This window comes from Sapajus apella, unplaced genomic scaffold, assembly GCF_009761245.1.
Source record: "Sapajus apella isolate SASKATOON/1434 unplaced genomic scaffold, GSC_monkey_1.0 scaffold18, whole genome shotgun sequence".
Lineage (NCBI taxonomy): Eukaryota > Metazoa > Chordata > Mammalia > Primates > Cebidae > Sapajus > Sapajus apella.
The window spans coordinates 32262145-32288157 of record NW_022436958.1 but is presented as its reverse complement, the minus strand read 5'-3'; the positions used below and the strand labels follow the sequence as shown (position 1 = coordinate 32288157).

Genomic DNA, 26013 nt, shown 5'->3' with positions numbered 1-26013 from the left:
CAGAGCTAAGATGATTGATATGGTTTGGCTTTATGTCCGCACTCAACTCTTACCTCTAATTGTAATCCCCATGATGAAACTGCTGGGAAGTGATTGGATCGTAGGAGCGGTTTCCCCCATGCAGTTCTTGTGATAGTGAGGGAGTTCTCACAAGATCTGATGGTTTAAAAGTGGCATTTTCCCTTGTGTGCTCTCTCTCCTGCCACCATGTAAGACGTGCTTTGCTTCCCCTTTGCCTTCAACCATGGTGTAAGTTTCCTGTGGCCTCCCCAACCATTTAGAACTGTGAATCAATTAAAACTCTTTTCTTTCTAAATTTCCCAGTCTCATGTATTCTTTATAGCAATGTGAAAATGGACTAATACATTGATGAATTTCCACCACTAGTTATGGACAAAGGAAAAAGATGATGCTGGAGTGTTCTGGTAGCAGGAGGAGGCCCTCACTTTTGTCTGATTAACTAGAGTGGTTAAATTCTAGATTGGGCTTCCTACTAGCAAAAGAGGTGAAATTCAGGACAACAATCGAAAGTTGGTAGCATTTGAAGACATCATTTAGGAACACTCAGTTGTAATCATCATCTACCATGGATACTCAAATGTAGAATACCCTTGGACCCCAGATTTGTTGACTAGTTTCATGGCCCTAGAAACTTAATATCTCTGCAATTCCTCCACTTCTTCAACTGAAAAATGGGCATATCACCTGTCTAGTTTTGTCGTGGTGACAATTACGTAAATAAAAGCAGAAAAACACCTTGTACATTGTCTCCTATATTAACTTAGTAATACAATAATATATAATAATATTGTTAACATATATTATACATTTATAATATTAATATAACATGTATTATATAATACTACAATATCATATATCTCAGTAATAACTAAATAATAGCAATTCAATTAAATATGTATTGTATTAATATATATTATCTCAATAATATCTCATTAAGTAGTCATTATTCTCACTATTAATAAATATTTAATGTGGAAACATCTTTGGCATATCTCTGCAATATTTTCTCTGGTTATTGCTCTGTTTAAAGGTAAATTCAAATTAAGACACTTGCAAACTAAGATGCACAATAAATGTGTGCATCTGCATTTGAATTTACTCATATGTCAGAGCAACAACCAGATGAGACATTGTAGAGACATACCAAAGATGTTTCTTAGTTTGAATTTACAATTTGAATTGAGTTGTATGTCTTAGTTTAAATTTACACTGTGTCCCTTTTGTATTCCACTCCAGAAACCCATCATTGACTCCATGTCAGAAGATGGTTACAAGTTGGATCGATTCAAGGGTGAAATTGAATTCCATAATGTGACCTTCCACTATCCTTCCAGACCAGAGGTGAAGGTAAGAGCTGGTCTTTTCCCCAGAACAAAGGATGTTTTCTTCTTTGATGATTTATTTGCAGAACCACAGATTGCTTATTTTCTGAAGCCTGATTCAGTTCCCAGGAATAGGGAATGGAGGTGTATTTCTCTGGAAGTATCCTTGGGTGTTGGCTGTCTCAGGTGATACACCACATTCCTTTGTGGTAACCATAATATGCAAATCCCTCTTGTTGGGACACAGTCTGGCAGCACATTCAGGCTACATGAACTCTATGACGCTCTGTTGAAATGAGTGGCAGGTCCTGTCTTTCTAAGCACGTGTTAGATAAATGACGATTAAAACAATCAAGAAGCACAGGTCCCTCCCAACCTTTGTAGAGGCAGGTCCTGTCTTTCTAAGCACGTGTTAGATAAATGACAGTTAGAACAATCAAGAAGCACAGGTCCCTCCCAACCTTTATAGAGACTGCAGAAAGTGGAGGACCCTGACTGTAGGGTATGAAATGGCAAAGGAAAGATGCCATTATGTAGATGTTTATTTCCCATCTGTAAATTCACTAGGGTCACTGCATCAGCCCTTTTAGGAAGGTATCCTTGTGATATTATGCTCATGTGTCTTGTTCAGGGCACATGATGAAAAAGTTTTAATTTCCTGCCTTTAAATTATCTTTAAAGGCAATTTACTCTACAGGAAAATTAGGATCTACTACCCCTGAATGAATTGGCTTTGAAATTAGACTTATTCCTCATTTTCAACAGAGTATCTCTAGCCACGCTCTCAATAATATTTCTGTTATCCCCACAGAACTAAATCCCATTTTGTTAGCATAACTTAATTCTGACACTACATGCCTATTTTATATATATATGTATATATATAAAATATGTAAAATATACATATATAATCACTCTTTCTTTGAATATATGCATATATACACAGAGAAGGTAAACATATATATAATACAGGAAAATATATAATATTTATAATATATAATACATAAATATTTGATTGTAAATATATATTTACCTACATTTTCTGTCTATACATACCTCCATTATAGATACGAGGTAAATACAAATATATCTATAAATATATATAACAAATGTATAAGTGTGTATCTCCATTTATCTATATTACATACATAAATATATAAAACACAAGTACATATATATTCTAATTACATATTTAAAATATATTTTAAAATATATTTAGAGTATATTTTTATTATCCATTACACATGTAACTAAACATCAAATGTTATAATGTATGTGAAAATGCTTTGTAAATTGTAAATTACAAAGTAGTACACACTCAGTAAACATTTTGGAATGGATAGCTAAAACTTACCTTATATTAGTTGGTGCAAAAGTAATTGCACTTTTCATCATCACTTTTAATAGCGAAATAAAATCTTCTTACTTAAACCTGTATGTATTTATTCATGGTATGAGTATGTATATAACCCTGCTGTGTGCCACATTGTGCCAGTGCTATAATGATAAATAAGCACATTTGATGCCTGCTTGCTCTGGGAGCTTACATCCAATACAGGCCAGTAAATGGTATATTCAAACACCATACACATGAAGGATGTGTATGTTCAAATGGTATGTTCATACACCATACACATGAAGGACGGCTTACAATCTGCAAATTGCCTTATTGTTAATCCATGGTCAGTAAATTAGTACTATATCTCTAACTTAACTTTTTTTCTTTAACTAATTGGCACAGTCTCCTTATCCTAGTATGTCAGGAGTGTTTTAAGTTAGATTTTGGAACATAATTTTAAAAGTTACCATGGCTTATTTACTTCACCTGTGTTAATGTACATCATTTTATTTCTTGGTCATGGCTCTCAGTTAAATAATTGAGTACAGCTAGTGTGCTAACTGCCAAAACCTCATCCTTGCCAATGTTTTCTTTTGCTGGTTATTGATAGATATCAGTGGACATTGCCTTGGGGGCATACATAAACACTCACACAGACACACAATATCAACATAAAACATCTGCACTTGTAGCCTAATTGTTTGATTTGGTAAACAGTGACAATCTGAACTTTGCTCTTTTCTTTCTTCTCCAGATTCTAAATAACCTCAACATGGTCATTAAACCAGGGGAAATGACAGCTCTGGTAGGACCCAGTGGAGCTGGGAAAAGTACAGCACTGCAGCTCATTCAGCGATTCTATGACCCCTGTGAAGGAATGGTAAGTGTCTTCCAGAGACTCCTCAATACATGGGAACAGCAAAGTGCAAATGGCAATATACTGATCAAACAGAAAGATGTAGCATACATTGAGACTGTCCTGGCATGCATAATTAACGATTTGTTATTGAACTGATGGGACATGCTCCCTACATGGTAACAACGAATAACCAGTCAATTCCATTCACTATGTAATGTAACAATGCGCAGATACAGTCATGTGTGGCATAACAACATTTCAGTCAATGATGGATTGCATATATCATGGTGGTTCCATAAGATTATAGTAGAACATATATAGAAATCTGATATATGTCAGTTGATGTTGGCATTGCAGATCAAGTAAGGGAAATGATTGATATTTAGTAATGGTGCTAGGACATTTATATATGTATAAATTTGTGTAACTATACTGTGATGTTCGCCATTGATGAAACCGCCTAAAGACACATTTCTCAGAATGTATCCCCATTGTTTAGCTATGCATAACTGTACATTTGAAATGCTATTGCTGCTTCTTCGGTGAACTATCTGTTACACTTTTTATTTGTATTATAACAAAAATATAATTGTGTTCTTAAGTTCTCCAAATGCTAAATACAGGAATAATAACAGGGCTTGAAATTAAGAGAGAGCAGTCCTTGATTACTGCTTCAAGAAGTTGGGTTTTTAAAAATGGTATAATTGTATAAACCCACATAGTCACTTTTTTCTGTAATCATAGGCTGAAACTAAGAAAATGAGTATTAGTAACTGCCATTTATTTATCACATATTGTATGTCAGATACTTTATTAAAATGATTACTTATTGTCACAATGACCCCCAAAGGTACATAGGCCCATTTGACAAACAAGGGAGCAGAGAGTCAGAGAGACGGAGACTTGTCTAGGGTCACTGAGCTGATAAGTGACCAAGCCAGGATTGAATCTAGGTTTGCTGGGTGCCAAAGCCTGTGATCTTTTCACTCTGTCTCAAAATCATTCTTGTCAGTATCTCTTTGATGCCTTGAGATGGAATGGTTTAACTGTGTATTTAACGGCTTCAACAAAATGAGTTTTCTCTCATGCATAGACTATTACACAGGCATGGCAAATATAACAAAGTTTCCCTTTTTTCCTTTTTCACAGACATCTCATCTCTGATTGGGTATTCTTTACTACGTAACTGTACTCTGAATATATAGAAATCAGTTTCTATATACAGTTACACCATAACTGTACTCTGAATATATAGAAATCAGTTTCTTGATGTAAGATTTTTACTAATAGTGATTTTTATTTGCTCCCACTGATAGTTTTATTTGCTTTGAACAGTAAAGTGTTATTTGGTGAATCTGGCCAGAAAGTAAGACTTACTATAAATCATATATACAAGAGAGGGATCATTGCTTATTTTTATTGTATCTTTTGAGTCCATTTTCAGTCAAAAGTCAAAAGATATACAAATATTTAAAATATAATGAATAACTGAGGGATCAAAAATTTGTCCATTCCTGGGCCAGTGGTGTTAAATTAAGTGACCTTTGTTTACATCATTTATGTTTCTACAATGAGTTCTTCTGCAGCTATACTTGATTTCAATTACATATTATCATCCAAAGAACCACGTTTCAAGAGGAATTGTTTCCATTAGAATCTTAGTGGCCTCTGTTTTTTCTCACCATTGGTCAAGTATAAAATAATATTATGATCCAGAACCCTGAAAGATTCCAAAAGTTGTGACGTTGTGCCCATGCTCTCTAGGTGACCGTGGATGGCCATGACATTCGCTCTCTTAACATTCAATGGCTTAGAGATCAGATTGGGATAGTGGAGCAAGAGCCAGTTCTGTTCTCTACCACCATTGCAGAAAATATTCGCTATGGCAGAGAAGATGCTACAATGGAAGACATAGTCCGAGCTGCCAAGGAGGCCAATGCCTACAACTTCATCATGGACCTGCCACAGGTACCCCTAATACATTCCTAGAGGAAACCAAGAAGTCATAGTAGGAAAAAAAGTTGTGCAATTATACACATTTCTTTTCATATGATTCCCAAGCTATTAAATTCTTAAGGCCATGTTTTAGTTTCATGCCTGAAAAAGTACCATGAGTTTTTCTTTTCATCTGAAAATACATCATTTATATGTTCAAAATCTATCAAAAAAAGGAAGTTTTCTTTTGAAAACTCCCTTTGCTGGTAATATATTAAAAATCTACCAAACTGGGGAACTATCTTTTTTTAAACTCCTTTGACATAGATCTAATGTCCTTATTCCTCTTATTAAGCATTTGTCTAAGCAGATGCTAAATGTCATGTGGCAATAACTTGCACAATAATCTCATGATGTCTACTCTTTAATTGCTCTGTGCTTAGGCAGCTAATTTTGTGTCAAAAACAATTCCTCATATATCTCTATTCTAAGCAACAACAACTGCAAAAACCAACTCCTCAGCATTATACTTAAATGGATTTTGCCACTGATGGTCTGCCAAGTCAAAGAAGAGTTATTATTAAGAGTTAACATATATATGGTGCCTAGTACATGCCAGGCACCGGTTCTAAGCACGTCACATCTATTAACTCATTAAATCATCACAGCCCCCCTGTTAAGCAGCTAATATTATTATCTCCATCTACAGATGGGAAACTGAGGTTCTAAGAGGTTAAATAGCTTGCTCAAGATTATATACCAAGTAAGTGGGAAAGACAAGGTTCATACTGAGGTGGTCTGCCTTCAGAGTCAAGTGATGTCGAATACTTCCTCTTTGGTCTTTTAAGTTCTCTTTATGAATAGGATTGCAGCTGTGAGTATGATATAGCCTAATAGTTGAAGAATATAAAGCTTTAGAATCAGACTGCCTTGATAAAAATCCCAGCTTCTGTATTTACAAGCTTTATGAACTTTTTCTCAAGTTTACCTCTTTGGGCCTAGCGTTTTCTTACTCATTAGTTGAGAACTAAAAGAGATGTGTAAAAAGCTCAACACCATGCTTTATGAATGGTGGGGGCTCAATTCATGTTGGTTAGTAATAAGCAAGGTAAGTATCTGACCACTAACCCCTAAGTATTAGATTCCAATGTTATGCTAGGCCCGCGAGATAATCAGTGACCATCTGCTGTCAGTGATAATCACTATAAAGCTAGTTTGATCCTTTAGTCACAATATAAAAACAGCCTTTGCATTATGTTTTGCTGTATGTCTAGCTAGAGAAAAGAGACAAGGATTTTCTCTGTGCTTTAATCCTCTAAGGCAGATATTGAAAACCATGACCAATTTTCATTTTGGTTGAAAAATCTTATTTAAAGTCGAGCTAAAAGGGAACACTTATACAGCCCAGTAAACCCTGGAATAAAAGCATAAATCAGTTTCTTTATTTCACACATAAATATTGACTAGACAATCATCCTTTTTGTAAAGGGATGTTTCTTTCAGTGGAAGTTGGACCAGTGAGAATTCATGCTTGCAAAGAAAGCTATAATAGAAAGGACATTGTAGCGAATCACTGTCAGAAGCCATCAAATTCTTCTCCCTTCATGACTGGTATCACCTTCCTCCTAGCAATTTGACACCCTTGTTGGAAAAGGAGGAGGCCAGATGAGTGGTGGCCAGAAACAAAGGGTAGCCATCGCCAGAGCCCTCATCCGAAATCCCAAGATTCTGCTTTTGGACATGGCTACCTCAGCTCTGGACAATGAGAGTGAAGCGATGGTGCAGGAAGCACTGAGTAAGGTTTGTGGAACACCTCAGTCCATTTTACAGGTCCACATGGAAATGCTTGTGCTGCTGCAGGAAAGGCAGCTCCTTGTGGGGTGGGAGGGATAAGAGTAGTTGATACTACATGGGTTCGTGCATCTAGCCTGATTGTTTAGAAAATATTAGCTGACTACAATCTTCTTCACAGTTGACCAGAAGAAAGTTATAATTTGTTTCCAAAAGCTATCCATGTAAATGTGTAAATCTTCTTAAGACTAGCTTGTGATATTTTTAAAATTACTTAAAAAATATATTTTTAGCTGTTGATTAATGGCAGCAATAGGGCCAGTGTGTGATGGGGTTTATGGTTGCAAGAAAATGTGCTGGCCTTTTCTAATGTCTGCAGAGCCTATTTAAAAATATTTCCAGGGACCAAGGATCTGACTTGTGGATTCCGAGATGATCCAAAAGTCAGTGTCAGCTCTGTCTTACAGTCTTGTTTAATGGTGCACTGCACATTCTTACAGATTCAGCATGGGCACACAATCATTTCAGTTGCCCATCGCTTGTCCACAGTCAGAGCAGCAGATACTATTATTGGTTTTGAACATGGCACTGCAGTGGAAAGAGGCACCCATGAAGAACTGTTGGAAAGGAAAGGTGTTTACTTCACTCTAGTGACTTTGCAAAGTCAAGGAAATCAACCCCTTAATGAAGAGGACATAAAGGGCAAGTGCTTTTTCCTATACTTGTGTATTATATTAAATAGTTAATGTCTATAGTGCTTTATGTTTCTCTATGTATTTCAGTACTCACTGTTCTCCAAACAACTCTGGCAGGCATTATATAGACAGTAAAGGAAACAGCTGAAGCTCAGGAGGCTAAGCTATCTGATCAAGTTATAGAACTAAAGCCAAGGTTTTCTAACTTTCAGTTCCCTCTCCTGTTTTGTTTTACCCTGTGCAAGTAGAAGAGGCTTCCTAGAGTGTGTCCAACATGCAGGAGAATCTTCATGCGCATCGACTGAGTGAATTAATCAATGACTAGAAAGTATAATACTTATTTTCAAATATAGATAGATACTTCAGGTTCTAGTGCACCTTCTTTTTTATCAGTCTGAATTTTCAGACTTGGTGGTTACCACAGCCTAAATTAACCAACCACTCTAAACTTTAGAAAGCTATAATAGAAAGGACATTGCAGTGGATCACTGTCAGAAGCCATCAAATTCTTCTCCCTTCATGACTGGTATCACCTTCCTCAATTTCACTCCATTAAATGTAACTACTATATACATTTAGCATATGAGGGTTATTCTGAATAGGCTTTCGAAACATTCGGTGTTTCTATCTTTTTTTTTTTTTTTGCTATTTCTGCTGGACTTCTCTTAAATATTTTATGATTTATGCCAAAAAATACCTATTTCTGTAGAGGTAATATGCTATTGTATGGTTCAAATGTCTCAGTCTTACTATTTTGAAATTTTTTGTTCAAATCTGCAAGACAAGTCCCAAGTTTTATTTATTGCAACAAAGTTAACAGAATGTTTTGGCATTGGACATAGTAATTATATTCTAAGCAAACATAGTAAAGAATTCTACTTAGATATGGTTCTGTTTATTGTACATACTAAAGAATTCTTCATGCTGTGTTGAGTAGGAAAAGATGCAACTGAAGATGGCATGCTTGTGAGGAGCTTTAGCAGAGGAAGCTACCAGGATAGTTTAAGGTAAGCTCAAGCCATGGGGCAGATTTCAAGGTTTCCAAATATTCTTAGGAGTCCTCTGTAGTCATAATCCTCAGGGAATATCCCGGGTACAACAAGGAGACTCTGAGTAGACTTCCAGGTCTGGTCAAATATAAACATGCAAATGATCCTTGGTTGCTATATTGACGTTTCTCTCTGATTCATGGTTTTTTTGTTTAGCTTCTCATCTTACTGGGTTATGATGGAGATGCTTTATGGTTAAAATGTTGTGTATTGAGCTTAGAAAGGGGATATTTTTTTTAATCTGTGTTTAGTGATTCTCTGCTCCAAGCTAACTGTGGTATGAAATACTGTCTTATATGAAGGTCAAATTCATGCCTTTAGCTCCATTTTTTAATCTACTAAGTTGCAATTGAATTACAAACACTTCTGCTCCCAGAGTAACCCATCTGAAGTCAAGTCACTCCTTAACTAGATGAAATAAGAAATGTAATTTTTAGCTTTTAAAAAGAATTTTCCTAAACAAGAGTTATTTATTTTTCTCTGGATCAATATAACGATGTTTACCTTCAAAATAAATTTTTGGAGTACATATTAGTGAGGCTGTACACTTTAGTCTTTCATCCTGGTTTAAGAGTTTCAATAAAATTGTTCCTCTAATGTTAAAAGTCTGTGTATTAAGGCGAATTCCACCCAGGAGTGTTTGTCTATATTTATAACTATTATTCAGGATATTTTTTCTTACATCGGAAAATTGTGAATAGGCAATGAAATAGCAGCAACCTCTCGACAATTGCCCTTTCCATCTCTAGGACACTTAATGCAAGGCTGTGCAAAGTCTCAGAGATAGGACTTGCTCATTCAAGATGGATAATTATTTACTGAAAAGTCATTAAAGAGCCTTAAAATAAAAATTTCAGCTAACAATTCCAAGTAGTTCAAACACAGATTTATTCATTTAAATATTCAAAGAATAGCTCACAAAAAATAGTGTATTTATTTTCAGATGTAGAAAAATATTCAGGCCCTAGTATATCTTTTCTTTATCAGTCTGAATTTTCAGACATGGGTTTTCCTATCTTTCTTTTTGAGAACAAGTTTATTCAAACAAATTTTAAGAAATGCTCATTTGATTGAATTTACTGAATTTGGCAAATAAAGCAATAGCTTCACATTACTCTATCATGTAAAAGGTATAAAACAATGTTATAGGCACCTGGTATTAAGTTTAGTCATTCTTCTCTGATTGAAATACTACATTTAAATCATTCAAATCATTAGAATCACAACCTGAAAATTTCAACTAACTTCTTAAACACAGAGAATGAGTAGGCATCTCTTTTGGTCACTAGGTTAAAGGTGGCAAAGTGAAGATGTTTCTTATGATCAGGCCGACAAGAAAATAAATGGTTTCGTAACTCTCCAGATGAACAAAATCCTACCCATGCTAAGTAGTGTATTTGTAGTTTATTATCAGGACTAGATAACCATTTTAATGTGAATATTGATTTCCCTATAATTTCTCACAAATGCTACATTTTGGTGATAAGGATGAGAACTCCAGAAATACGTCTACACATAGAAAGGAGTTATTAACCTCCAGCAGAGAAAAATTTGTACATTTGAGTAAGAAAGTCTGTTAAAATATCTCATTGTATATGCTGATAGATTTTTTTTTCCTAAAAGATGACTAAATGAAGTGTTAATATGTATCTTATTTCTTTGGTTTCAGTTTTTCTGATGGCTAAGTTCCTTTTCAGCAATATATTTTAGGTTCAAGAACAATTTAATAGATAACAGCCACAAGTTTCCTAAATAATAATGTTGAGAAAGAGAGTATTTATTCCCCCAAGTTAGTAGTTTTTATTTGCAGTGAGAAGTGGTACACAGCTTCAGAGAAGGGGAGGGATAGATGTTGTCAGTTTCTGAAAAGGGATGGTGTTTCTGGTGGATGAGAGGTAAACTTGCCTAGCACATACACTGCCCATGGCCTCATGATCAGCCTAGGCTAGACAGCTGGAATGATCTGGAGAATGGTGAAAGAAAGAAGCTTAAAAAATATAAAGTAGATATCCGAGGGGTCAAGGACATAGGTCTTCTCATACTCAGAACTGGAAGGTAGTCAGTCATATGTTGATGGCATCTCCTCCTCCACAAACTCCCACCTTGGCGTCCATTGTCCTGCATTTGCTTTTTAGGTCTTTGAGCTTAAGTCTCCTCCTATCATGCACCTTGTTCTCACCAGCTGACACAAGCTATTCTGCATATCTTCTGGAGATATGACCTCTGTTACCTAACTGGAAGAAATTACTTCATTGCTGTGACATTTCAGGCTAGGTGGGAGGGAGTCTCTGGAGGTGTCCCAGAAGCCAGTTTGGTGGCAGGAAATGGGGTTAAGGAGTGGTTTAATGCCTGGTCATAATGAGACTTGGCAAGAGTCTGAATGTGCAAGAGCAAGGAAGAGGAAGGGCTTTAGGCAAATGCCCGGTGTTGAACCTGGGTGACTAAGAGGATGGCAGTGCCATTAACAGAAAATGGGAGCAAATTGGAGTGACTCAGTTGACACATTACTGCCTTCTCTAGAAGACTAGATGAGCATATATAGTAGGCAGATACCACCTTGATATTTGTTTTGGTCTAATTTCACTTAGACACAAAATGGTAGAGAAAGATATATAAATAGATTCCTCTAGATGGCACTAAAACAGTTGATGCAGGTCTCGTCATCATTCAATCTCTCTCTCTAACCATTTACTTCAGGTGATTCTTTCTAAAGCACAGTCTTCAGCATTGCCCCTTAACCTTTAAGACTCTATTTACAAATGACTGAAAACCTAACCCAACCTGATTTAACCTTTAGAGAGAAAGAATCAGCTCACATAACTAAATATTCCAAAGATGCTTTGGCTTCAGGCAAAGCTAGAGCTTCAGTGATATGTCTAAGACAGATAACAGTTTCTCTCTCTTCCTTTCTCAGCTCTACTATTTCACTGTTGGCTTCATTTTTCAGGAAGCTTCTCTTTTTGAAAGTCTCAACATACTTGCCAACAGCCCCCGGCACTAAATACTTTCAGGTTAAGCTAGAGAAGAATGGGAGTCTCTTTCCCATGAGTCTAGGGGAGGAGAAAGTAGAGCCTGAAACAATCACTTCTCATGCTTATCATGTACTCAGTATATTCAGCAAGCAACCTTGTTCTCCCCTGTCTCCATGCTTCTGTCTCTGAGTAAGAAATGCTCTTTTCTCTAATCTACAAAACCCCAAATCCTACCTTAGCAACCTCATCCATGAATCTTGCCTTGATAACACCTGCCATACATTTCTTTTTCCTTTGACTTTCCATACTCTTTATTCAAACCTGCCTAATAGCACTTACTACATTCTTTTTTACATCAGGGCGTGGTACAGGCATCTTCTATAAAATTTAAGCTTTTTGAAGGAGAAGTCTGTCATTGGCTAGTCTTTGTGTCCCCAACATCACTTGGCATTGGTTTATGTGTTGCAGATGCCCAATAAGCCTCTGTTGAATTAATGAATAAATGAATGAACACATTGAGCTAAATTATATTTCAACCAAGATACTCATTCATGCATCTCTAGGGGTAGTATTTAGCCTGGAGAAAAATCTCATCAGAGGCCCTATTTCCTCATATCATTTGTATCCTTGTGGCATCATGCAAAAGTGAACACATCAGGTATGAGAGAGAGAGAAAAAGAGAGAGAGAGAGAGATCAAGACCACAGTCTAAGCCAGAAGGAAGGTAAAGGAAATAGACTGTTGTCAAGGCAGCAATTAGCAGAAGCATGTGGGTTTAGAAAGCATTTGAGCCTTAGGTGGTTTTTGGATGAACTAGTAGGACAACTTTGCTTCCTTTCTCTTTCTCTGTCCCTGGTTGCACTCTGAATCTGGGTCCAATGCATGCAAGAGCTTAGGGCCCAGAGTAACCAACCTGATTAGATCTGCCCTACTAATAGTTCTGTCCAACCTAAACCATAAGCTCCCTTACCTGGTTACCATGTGACCTATAAAACATTTCTGTTTATTTGACATATGAGATGTAAACTTGAACACTAGCTGATCCTGCTCCAATCTGGCCACAGTCTACACTGTTCCATCTTTTTGTTTATTTACAGAGCTTCCATCCAGCAACGCTCCAAGTCTCAGCTTTCTTACCTTGTGCATGAACCTCCATTAGCTGTTATAGACAATAAGCCGACTTATGAAGAAGACAGAAAGGTCAGGCATCAAGTGCTTAAGTGGGGAATGGAAGAAGTCTCTCCTGGGGACTGTTGTGTAACCTTTCAGCCTGAGAATATGAGTTTTCTAGATATATGTCTACTAGTGTTTCAAGTCAGACTAAAAGACAGAACATTAAGACCTATTGAAAACTCTAAATTTTATACAATATTTTTAATGCAGATTAACTAATTGATTTAATAATACAAGATAATGAAAACTGGACTTCTAAGGGTTAAGAGTCTAAGACAAACTAGTCTAACACACTGAATGTGTGAATTATATGTACTTAGCAGATTATTTGCTCATATGTAGAAATCCTTTTATAAAAGTTGTCAAGAATACCTAAAAACTTTTTTCTCAAATTTTAAAATCTCTTTCTTAAATTACAATAATTTTGGTATTGAGCAATACCTTGATCAATAAAGGTATTTGAATAGGCTAGCCCTTATTACAAGTTATCAAAATATTTGAATTAATGGAGGCCAATTAGATTTCGTGGACATTTGTTGATTTCATAGTTTCATAATGGTTTTAATAACATAATTCAAAATAGCACAAAAATTAAAGTGCTAGGAAGGGAAGCAACATGTATAGCAAGATGCAATTTCTTCATAAGGATGCAGGTGTCCTGCTATTGTGGATATTGTCTAATTTTCTCATAAAGAGACCACCCATTCTTCTCCAAGCCTTTCCTCATTACTGCACATTACATGCCAGCCCTGGTACTCTCACATTCATTCCCCTATCACCCTTCATTAGAGAATTTTCATGGCAATTTTCTTATTGTGCCTTATTCGAAGTCATGTTGACTTATCCGCTTTCTAAATTATAAGCATCTTAAAGTTAGTGATACATATTATTTGTGTTTGAATCAACTTGGTCACCTAACCCGGTGCCTTGCGCTTAGTAAGGCATCAGGAGATTTTAAAAACTAGAATGAAAAATTGAATTTCTACAATAAAATACAACCCAAACTGCAAGATTTATCAAAGCAAATAAGTCAGAGAATTTTTAAACTACAAGCACATTCATTATGCGTGATGTAATTTCAAACTGTCTTAAATAAAATTCCAACATGTGAATCCACTAGGTTGTAATTATAAACATTGCTTCACAATGGACAAATTTGGAAAAAAGTAGAGTACTCTTTATGAACTTATGAAATGACAAAAGGAATGATTGGGTTCTTTTTTGTTTTTAATGTATTAATAGTGAATAAAGAGAGGTCTCAATTTCTAATAGACGATTTAAATAAATTCCATAGAAGACTCTTTCTCAGGAGCAGCAGGATGAGTCACACTGAGTGAAAACACATTTAGCAAGCATAGTTTCTTAGTGCACCCTGCCATTACAGACTCAACTGCTCTTCTAGTCCCAGAAATAGCTATTTCATTGAATCCACACTGCCGCCACAAATAACTATAACAGACATTATACAAGAACAAGAGTTTACTAGAGCTTCAAGGGAGAAAGAACCAAATGCTACATTGACATTTCTATTGAACCATAACAATGCCAACCATTTTAATTTTTACATTTTAGTTTTTTCTAGTTTCTGGGTAAATGTTTGGCAATGAAAGTAAAAGTAAGAAAGGATGGAAACAAGGGAGGGAGGAATGGAGGGAAGGAAAATCTGACTTTTTTATTGTTGTTGTTCAAGCTGGTAGGGGGCCTAGCGTAGGTGCAGGGGACCATCCCATTCCCTGGACCTCTGGAGATAAGATTCCTATAGAGGCCTCTTGATGTAGGGACAACTCAGGAGGGAGCCATTTAAGTCAAAGAAAATCTAAATCAAATATAGGAGCTTGTTTTACAGAGATTAAAATGTTTCATATTGTGTTCTACTAGTCAGCATTATACACGTAGAACCGAAAAATTAAGCCCAATTAAATGCAGAACAGCATATATTTTAAAAGATGTGACTTTATATTCTCTCTAGTTAAGGAAGATAGAAAACAACATGAGGAAAAAAAATTATGGGGGAACCAATGTGATTATACTAAAGCTCCAAAGGGAAATTGTCTCCTATTAATACCACTAGTTTGTATGATAATTTTATTAGTCCTTTAGATTAAAAAAAGCATTGATTTTTGAAAAGAAAACAATGGAAAGGGGTTAATAAAATTTGACTTATGAATTTTTTATTTTTGAGATGGAGTTTCACTCTTGTTGCCCAGGCTGGAGTGCAATGGCCCAATCTCAGCTCACCACAACTTCCACCTCCTGGGTTCACGCGATTCTCCTGCCTCAGCCTCCCAAGTAGCTGGGAGTACAGGCATGCACCACCACACCTGGCTAATATTGCATTTTTAGTAGAGATGGAGTTTCTCCATGTTGGTCAGGCTGGACTTGAACTCCCTATCTCAGGTGATCCGCCCACCTTGGCCTCCCAAAGTTCTGGGATTACAGGCGTGAGCCACTGCACCTGGCCAATTTACGAAATTTCTAATCTCAAGTAACATTGCATGGGTAAAATGTTGCTGAGTTTTGGTACTTTAAAATATTTCAATACTTAACTAAATTCCACAAGCCCAAGATTTGGTGAAATCCTTTCTTTTTTCTCATATTGATGGAAAAGGCCTAACCTTACCTTCTGTAGATTGAGAAATCTTCTCTTACGGTGCTAAAGGTCGATTTACACAAAGAAGTTACTACCACCTTGTGGTGTTCTGAAGTATTGACTCTGAAACTTAGAATTGTTTCCTGAGAAGTCTGTGTTTTCACCCAAGGTCTCATGGTTAGTTGCTGACAGAGATAGGACTACACCCATTTCTCCCCGCTCTCCAAATGGTACTCTTAGCTCCTACAAATGGGGTCAGATGTTAGTTACAAGGTTGACAACATTAAGTTTAGGATTAGGGAAATCCACAGGCTAACGTGGGTTTCCCTAATATTTCAGCCTGTAATATTTAGGCATCTCTTTCGGTGAAACTAAAAAACCAGGCAGAAATGTATGAGATCAAGTCAGAATCAAATATTAGACATCTATAATTACATCACAGATAACCTATAGGATAGGACTCAGACATTGGTTAAGGTAAGACAGAGATGGGACCCATAAAGATGGCTATCAGTATTAGTTCCTTTGAAAAATCTCTGCTCCTTTGTCATAGTTACCACCTTTTATTATCAAATCTTAAAGTTATTATTAGGACAGGAGACCTCTGTTGAATGGAATGCAGAAACCAGTGTAATAAACTATAGAAAGCAGGACCTAAGATTTAAGTCAGAGGTTAATTTTTCCTCTGGCCTACACAGAAGATGTCAGAAAGGAAATTGAGAAAAGCCCAATGTCTAGCATTGAACTGTGAATGCATCATAGTAGATGAGCAATTTTAAGTAAATGTCTTATTGCATGTATGCACCATGGACATAAAAATTTCATTCATTCTTTTATCCCATAAACATTGGTTGCACACTATGAAGTTCCACATAATCCACTGGGGATACAAATATGAACAAGAGCTACTGTTACTCTCCCTGCTATGGAGTTACTGACAGGTATTTCTTTGCATGTGATTTTTTAAAAATGCTATGCAACCTGCCAGTGCTACAATAAAGTTACAAGGAAACACATACAAATTTTATAATTTTACCTCTCTATGAGTTACAATTTGCTGTTAATTTATTAATCTTCTCTTTATATTTAATTTTACAAAATCAGAGGGAAAATATTTCTTTACAGAATGCCTTTAGTTATATTTTTTTTTCTTGTATTCTTCTCCTGTTCTTTTAGTAGAGAAATCAAATAAAATGCAAGCAGCAGTCTGATATTTAGGGACAGATTTTCTAGTTTTTGCATCGTTCAAGCTTGACAGCTGCATTTTGGGGGGTTACTAGAGTCAAACTTTTAGTGTAGAGGAACCAAATAAAATTATTCAAATTAATTAATTTGTATTTCTTGTTAGTTTCTTTTGGAATGAAAACCACTAGACAAGAATTATTTTACGTTGCTTTTAGGTGTCCTAAGTGGTGTTGTTTAGGGTTAAGGATACCTTCAGGTATCAGAAGGTTGGGAAAATTTCTGTCATGTCAGGCTGGGGGTAGACCATCCTGTGGGGCAGTGGTTCCAGGAAATGCTGGTGTTCAGTGTCACAAGAAAGCTGCAGAATTTAATGAGTGCTAGCAGTCTTCATAAGTTCCCAAGCGTACCCTTTGATGGTACATACAGAAAAGCTGGCACATCTAAAACATATATTATAGATCCTAGCCATTTAGTGGTGGGAGGAGCCTTGGAGATCGGATACTCCTGGGGTTCTCACAAACTGAACTTTGATTACCAGAATTACCTGAGGAGTATTTTTTAAGACAGAGATTCACAGTTAGGCCTACTAAATTGGAATTCTGGTGACATGATCCAGGAATCTGGTTTTTCAGTCATCATCCCACAGGAATCTGAGAACATCCAGATCTGGATGCCAACCACTGTCTAGAACAGTGAAGAGTTGGAATATTTTGCTCTATTGCAAACTCTTCAATTAGTCTCACACAATTTCATGATGCTGGCAGAATACACGAACATCCTGAATCACAGTGTTCATATTCTTTCTTTTGGAGACACGGTCTTGCTCTGTCACACAAGCACTCTGAATCAGAGACAAAGGACTTTAATACTCATAGCAATAGCAGTAGCCAGTGTTCAGCACTTGCACTGGCTCCTCAACCCAACCCCCAGTTCCCACAAGGCAGTGGAAAGAGGGCCTGATGATACCAACAAAAGGAGTGAGTGTTTTAAACGAGAGGAATCCCAGGCTTGAGGAACCCAACTCTTTCATAATGGGCAGATTGGGGCAGTAAGGTTTGCACTTCACTTGGGATGAAGACACCTTCTTTGTCCTCCAAAACTGTTTACTGTGCAAACACCCACCTCTGTTCACAAGATGTACAGAAACATGGAAGACCCAGAGAGATTGTCTCCCCAGAATTACTCGGTCCAAGTCTCTCATTTTAAGGATGAAATAACTGAGGTCCAGAGAGCTAGAGCACTTGGTGATATACTTTACTGGTGGCCACAAAGGCCTTATCCAAGAACTCCATTCTTTCTATGCCTTTTATACTCATGCTTTCCCAGGCACCCTTCTTCCTTTCTGGCATAGGTTGCCTAGAGCTAGTAAGCTGTCACAGGTGAAATAATTGGGACCTACTGCATGAGTGAGCAGTAATGACAAAGCACAAATGGTGAGAGCAGGCCAAGAGAGAACCTGAAGTGGAGGCAGTATCAAATTCATCACCAGCCCAAGTTGCCTTCCCTCGTTTTATTTGACTTACAACTGTAATGAAATGGGTATGACACCAGGCTTTCATTTAAATTGAATGTAGTCTTTGACTTTGTAAACAAAGGGAAAGCTTTTGAAGATCCTTGCTGTTGTCTATCCCTGCTATTCAGCTCACTAAAGAGTAAATTACTACGTCAATGAAAGAGAGTACTAATTAAGCTTTATAGTAAATTTTGCTATAGTCAATAAGCTATAGTAAATGTTAATAGAAAATGTTTTAAAAATCAATATAAATCTATATAAGCTACCTAAAATCCTTTCTCAAATGAAGTGGGTAATAAATTTAACAAATTAGTAAATAAATTACCCTTAAGATCAAGCATGAGTAATATCCACAGCAAGGAAAAATGATGGCCCAAAAACATGATGGAGTTCCATACATAATATTTACCTTTGAGAGGATAAAAATTCACTAGCTCTGACTTTAATGGCAACTAAAGAGATCAGAGTAGGGAAATGCTGATGAATGTTCACTCTTTTTAAACAAGATGAATTCTTCTCTTAAAACACTCACTTCATTTGTTGGTATCATCTGGCCCTCTTTGCACTGCCTTGTGGGAACTGGGGGTTGGGTTGGGGAGCCAGTGCAAATGAATGCTCTAGGCAACCTATGCCAGCCTGGTGTCACAGTCTGTGAGAAGATAGTGTGCAACTTAGAAATCCAAATGGAGTACTACTTACTACCTCTGGGTACTAATACAGGAAAACCTTACTGAAAACATGTCAATGATAACTGTTAACACCACTTAATACATTTTAAAAATTATTTTGTCTTATTTCAGATATCCTGGCCTGCCTTAGAGCTTTAGCCCATTACTACATTATAGAACCTTGACATTTTTTAAAAAACATTGAAATTTTCACAAGTCCTCACAGGTATAAATACAGCCATAGCAAAGGTTTTCTTTTTTATGGAAGTTATTTTTCTCCAAGATCCAACAAATTTATTACTCTCTGAGAGTTAATACAAATGTGATCATGAAATGAGAACTATAAACTCACCTTCAGATGAGTATTTCCTGGGTTCAGTTTTCATTAAAGCCACCGCAATGGCTTCGTGCAAAGTTGTGCCTTGAAAAATAGCAAACCACCACATCCCATAGACCCTTGAGGTCACTCAAAACCGATCAAACCATCACTCTTAAATCTGTGAATGCCAAAGAGTTATCTGCTATATAATAAAAGCGTACATGCAAAATGTTTTGAGGACCTTTGGATGATTGATATAACCTGCTCTCTGCTCAAGGACAAGGATGTACCTGTGCAGGAAGAAGTTGAACCTGCCCCAGTTAGGAGGATTCTGAAATTCAATGCTCCAGAATGGCCCTACATGGTGGCAGGGTCTGTGGGTGCAGCTGTGAATGGGACGGTCACACCCTTCTATGCCTTTTTATTCAGCCAGATTCTTGGGGTAAGTACACAGCTGGACTAGCTTTCTTTTTCTCATGCTTTTTGTTTTCTTATTTTGATAAGTCAGCTCTTGTTTTAAAGTATTTAGCTCTTTTCTGTTAGCTCATTTTTCTCATCTCTAAATAACGAAAAATTTCCCCCGTCTCTATCACACAGAAGGTAAGAAGGCAAAGTTGTACACTCTCATTTGGGTTGGCAGGGCACTCAGAATCATTGCACCCTAAAAAAAATGGTACTGTCACTGAAAATTTTGTGTTAGAAGAGGGCAATTTATCTGGTAATACACACCAAACCTAATCAAAACGCAAAGCGGATTCACTGAATAATACAAAAGGATTTTAGGGAAATTTTGATCTTGTTGAACAGCAGAGGTACAAAGTTTAACTTACATAGCAGGTGTTAGTGTTTGATGTATAGTTCTCTATTGATTGTACCATTGAAATAGGAACGTGGATGAGAAGCAGAAAAAGAAAGAGGGAAGTAAATGAGACATGAATGAAAAATAAGCTTATTGTAATTTTTCACTTCCTAGAATTTCTTATATTCTCTATCTGACTTTATTGTTATAGTCATAACTATGAACATTTATTAGGTAATATCTAAGCACTTTATGTACAATAGTTCATTTAAGTTTACTAATAACCATCTAAGGTAGGTATTCTTATTATTCCTATTTTACAAAGGAGCAAACCAAGGCACTGAGAACTTAGGATAGCAAGTGGTGGAGTTGGGATTCAAATTCAGCCAGTGTAACTATAGAGCCAAGTTCTGGCAAAATCTTGCCATTGCAAGATTAGTGTTAAAATTTGATCATGGAAACAGTACTGAAAGATGGCTGACTAGATGCAGATAGTATGTGTCTCTCCATGAAGAGAAATCACAATAGTAAGTAGATTTACATTTGATTGGCTCACAGTTCCACATGGCTGAGGAAGTCTCAGGAAACTTACAATCATGGCAGAAGGCAAATGGAAAGCAAGGCAAGCCTTCACATGGCCAAAGCAGGAGGAAGAGAGGGCGAAGGGGGAAGACTGCAAACTTTTAAACAACCAGGTCTAGAATAGATCATCTGGGCGAGAACATTAGGATTCACCAAAGAAGTGATGGAAAGCACCAAGAATAAGAAAGGAGAGGATTCAAAGCAGGATACCCAGTTAGGGACTGCTTGAGAGCCACAAGAGGCTTTTGTATGTGGGCAAACAATAATAGAGAAACCCCCAGGGCTCCAAAATGGGCTTTTACAATCTTGGCCATGGGATAAATCCTTGAACCACTAGGGTCTTGTGCCTGACAAGAAGAGCTGCCTAAAGATTGCACAGAGATGTTGCTCCAGAAGGGAAAAACCACACAGAATCACACAGGCATCTGATCCTGGAGCAGCCTCAGCCATGCATCATTTTGAGAGCCTAGATACCAGGGATATACAGACATGTGCTGCCTCTGCACTGCTCTAGGGAGGGAGAGGGGAGACCAGATACTCCCATCAGCCCTGGGAGGGTCCCTGCCACCTTGTTGTGGGCTACTGTTGAGACTCAGTCATGAACAGACTCAGAGTAGAATCATACAAAGATCACACTTCTATATGAACCCAAAATCAAAGCCACAGCATCTTAATCAACAACATACATATATTCAGGAAAAAATTGTCTCCTGCAAAAGCAAATTCAAAAAATTGGAACAAGCAACTTGTGGGGTTGCTATAAACACACCTGAAAATGTGCAAGTGACTTTAGAACTGGGTAACGGGCAGACATTGGAACAGTTTGGAGGGATCAGAAGAAGACAGGATGATGAGGGAAAGTTTAGAACTTCCCAGAGACTTGTTGAATTGTTTTGATCAAAATGCTGATGGTGATATGGACAATGAAGTCCAGGCTGAGGAGGTCTCAGATGGAGATGAGGAACTTATTGGGAACTAGGGTAAAGGTCACTCTTGCTATGCTTTAGTAAAGTGACTGGCAGCATTGTGCCCCTGCTCTAGAGATCTGTGGAGCTTTGAACTTGAGAGAGATGATATCTGGCGGAAGAAATTTCTAAGCAGCAAAGCATTCGAGATGTGGCCTGTCTGCTTCTAAAAGCCAATCTCATTTGCATAAACAAAGAAATTACCTGAAACTAGAATTTATATTTAAAAGGAAAGCAGATTATAAAAGTTTAGAAAAATTCACAGCCTAACCATGTGGTATAAAAGAAAAACCCATTTTCTAGGGAGGACTTCAAGGCTGCAGTAATTTGCTTAAGAAGATCCAAATGTTAATAGTCAAGACAATGGGAAAAATGCCTCCAGGGCATTTCAGAAACCTTCACAGCAGCCCCTCCCATCACAGACCTGGAGGCCTAGGAGGGAGAAATGGTTTCGTGGGCCAGTCCTAGGGCCTCTCTGCTCTATGCAGCCTCAGTTCATGGTGCTTTGCATCCCAGCCACTCCAACACCCAGCCATGGCTAACAGGGGCCAAGGTACAGTTCAGACCACCACTTTAGAGACTGTAAGCCCCAAGCTTTGGCAGTTTCCACATGATATTGGGCCTGCTGATGCACAGAAGGCAAGATTTGAAGTTTGGGAGCCTCTGCCTAGATTTCAGAGGTTGTATGGAAATGCCTGAATGTCCAGGTAGAAGTCTACTGCAGGGGCAGAGTTCTCATAGAGAACATCTACTAGGGTAGTACAGAGGGGAAATATGGGGTTGGAGGGGAAGTTCAGAGGGGAAGTGAGGGGAAATATGGGGTTGGAGCCCTCATATGCAGTCCATACTGGGGGACTACTTAGCGGAGCTGTGAGCAGAAGGCCATCATCCTCCAGATCCCAGAATGGTAGATCCACTGAGAGTTTGCGCCGTGCACCTGGAAAAGCCACAAGCACTCAACTTCAGCCCCTGAAAGCAGCTCTGGGGTCTGTACCCTGCAGAGGCACAGAGGCAGAGCTGCCCAAGGCCTTGAGAGCCCACCCCTTGTACCAGTGTGGCCTGGATGTGAGACATGGAGTCAAAAGAGATTATTTTGGAGCTTTAAGGTTTAATGACTGACCTGCTGGGTTTTGGACTTGCATGAGTCCTGGATCATCTTTGTTTTGGCCAATTTCTCCCTTTTGTAACAGAAGCATTTACCCAATGCCTGTACCCCCATTGTACCTTGGGCACACCTTACCCATAAAGACACATAACTAACTTATTTTTAATTTTACTGGCTCATAGGTGAAAGGGACTTGCCTTGTCTCAGATGAGACTTGGGACTTAGACTTTTGAGTTAATGCTTAAATTAGTTAAGACTTGGGGGACTCTTGAGAAGGCATCATTGTGTTTTGAAATGTAAGAAGGACATGTGCGTTTAGAGACATCAGGGGTGGAATAATATGGTTTAGCTCTGTGTCCTACACAAATCTCATATTGAATTGTAATCTCCACATGTTGAAGAAGGGACCTGGTGGGGGGTGATTAGATCATGGGGGAAGATTTCCCCCTTGTTGTTCTCATGATAGTGAATGAGCTCTCACAAGATCTGCTAAAAGTGTGTAGCACTTCCCTTTTCACTTTTTCTTCCTCCTGCTTTGGCCATATGAAGATGTGCCTTGCTTCCTCTTTTCCTTCTACCATGATTATAAGTTTTCTGAGTTCTCCCCAGCCATGTGGAACTGTGAGTCATAAACCTCTTTTCTTCAGAAATGATGCGGTCTCTGGTATAGCGGTGTGAGAATGGTTTAATACAGATACCAATCAAAAAGAATTTCTTGAAATGCCAAGTAAATAATTTTAAATATTGATTTTTAAAGATACTCAATAAGATGCAAGAAAAATCTGAAAACCAATAGAAATAAATTAGAAAATCAATTCAGGATATGAATGAGTAATTTACCAAGGAGATAAATATCTTTTTAAAAATATAAGCAGAAATTCTGGAACTAAAAAATTTATTGAAGGAAATACAAAATACACTTTAAAGCTTAAATCATATACTAGACCAAGTAGAGGTAAAAATTTCAGAACTTTAACACACGTCTTTTGAAATAATACAGACAAAAATATGGAAAAAAGAATAAAGAGAATAAACAAAGCCGTTGAGATGTCTTGGACTAAATACAGTGACTGAATTTGGACTAAATACTGAACTTATGAATTATCAGTATTCCTGAAAGGGAAAAGCAATCAAAAAGTTTAGAAAACATATTTAAGGAAATCATCAATAAGAACTTCCCAAGTCTATCAAGAGTGTTAGACATCCAGTTCAGGAAGTCCAGTGATCCCCAGGCAAACACATTGCAAAAAGTAATTCATCATTACATATTATGTTCAGAATGTCTAAAATCAAAGTAAAAGAACGAATTTTTAAATTAGGAAGAGTAAAGCATCTACTCACCTAAATAGCAGTGTTTTCAACAGAAACCTTACGGCCAGAAGAGAATGAGATGGAATTTTCATAGTGCTGAAAGGAAAAAAAAAAAGCTGTCAGCTAAGCATTTTGTATTCTGCCAGAATAAGCTTCATAAGTGAGGGAGAAATGAAGCTCTTCCCCGACAAGCAAACTCTAAGAGAAATTGTCACCACTAGACTGCACCTACAAGAAATGCTCAAAGGGGTCTTAAACATAGAAGCTAAAGATCATTATTCACCATCACAATAACACATGGAAATATAAAATTCACGGTTTATATAAAATAATCACACAAAGAGGAGGAGAAAAAAATGGCATAACAGAATTTAATCAAACCACAAAGACAAAAAAAAAGAGAGAAAAAGAGGGAAACAAATAATTTATGCAACAACTTGAAAATAATCAGTAATATGACAGGAACAAAGCCTGACATATCAATATTAACCTTGAATTTGTGAATCTCAAAAATCTGAGACAGGTCTCAGTTAATTTAGAAAGTTTATTTTACCAAGTTTGGGGATGTGCACCCATGACACAGCCTCTGGAGGTTCTGTGACATGTGCCCAAGGCAGTCACAGCACAGTTTGGTTGTATAGATTTTAGGGAGACATGAAACATCAATCAATATATATAAGATGAACATTGGTTTGATCTGGAAAGGTAAGGCGGGACAACTCAAAGCAGGGAGGGGGCTTCCAGGTCATAGGTAGATAAAAGACAAATGGTTGCATTCTTTCGAGTTTCTGATTAGCCTCTCCAAAGGAGGCAATCAGATATCCATTTATCTCAGTGAGCAGACGGGTGACTTTGAGTAGAATGTGAGGCAGGTTTGTCCTAGGCAGTTCCCTGCTTGACTTTTCCCTTTAGCTTAATAATTTGGAGGAACCAAGATATTTTTCTTTCACAAATGTAAGTAGATTAAATGGTCCACTTTTAAATACCGATTGGCAGAATGGATAAAATAATATAATCCAACTAAATTCTGACTACAAGAAACTCACCTTACTCATAAAGATATATATAGACTGAGAGTAGTGAGGCATAAAAAGATATTCCATGCAAATGGAAGCCAAAGCCGAGCAAAAATAGCCATACTTATATCTGATAAAACAGACTTTAAATCAAAAATAGAAAAAAAAGAGACAAAGAAGGTAATTATATAATGTTCAATTCAACAAAAGGATATAACAATTTTAAATATATATGAACCCAAAATCAGAGTATCCAAATTCAGAAAACAAATATAAGCAAAACTAAAGAAAGATAGGGCAATATGATAATAGTGGAGAATTTAAGACCCACTCACACACTAGACAGATCTTCATGTCAGAAAACATTAGCAAACAAACATTGCACATAAACTGGACTTTAAACCAAACTTAACAGACATTTACAAAATGCTCTACCCAACAGCTACATTCTTTTCATTAGCATGTGGAACATTTTGGAAGATAGACCAGATATTAGGTGACAAGACAAGTCTTAATGAATTTTTTAAAAAGCTGAAGCCATATCAAGTATCTTCTCAGGCCACAGTGAAATAAAACTAGAAATCAATACCAAGAAGAACTTTGGAAACTATACAAATACATAGAAATTAGACAGCATGCTCTTGAACAATCACTGAGTCAATGAAGAAATTAAGATGGAAATTAGAAGAAAATTTTAAATGAATAAAATGAAAACGCAACATACCAAAACCTGTGGGATACAGCAAAAGCAGTGCTAAGAGGGAAGCTGATAGTGTTAAATGTCCACATTAAAAAGTAGAAAGAT

At 37.1% G+C, this 26013-nt stretch overlaps 1 protein-coding gene across 4 annotated transcripts in view; it reads left to right on the top strand.

The window, feature by feature from the left end:
* The window catches only part of ABCB11 (ATP binding cassette subfamily B member 11), a 115026-nt gene that overhangs the window by 58233 nt on the left and 30780 nt on the right, over window positions 1-26013 (top strand). For all 4 annotated transcript variants that reach the window (XM_032286634.1, XM_032286635.1, XM_032286636.1 and 1 more), the window contains 8 exons: window positions 1258-1368; window positions 3437-3562; window positions 5306-5509; window positions 7106-7276; window positions 7768-7969; window positions 8900-8969; window positions 13080-13182; window positions 19708-19872. In XM_032286634.1, coding sequence (XP_032142525.1) covers window positions 1258-1368; window positions 3437-3562; window positions 5306-5509; window positions 7106-7276; window positions 7768-7969; window positions 8900-8969; window positions 13080-13182; window positions 19708-19872 — 1152 coding nt within the window. The remainder of the gene's footprint in view (window positions 1-1257; window positions 1369-3436; window positions 3563-5305; window positions 5510-7105; window positions 7277-7767; window positions 7970-8899; window positions 8970-13079; window positions 13183-19707; window positions 19873-26013) is intronic.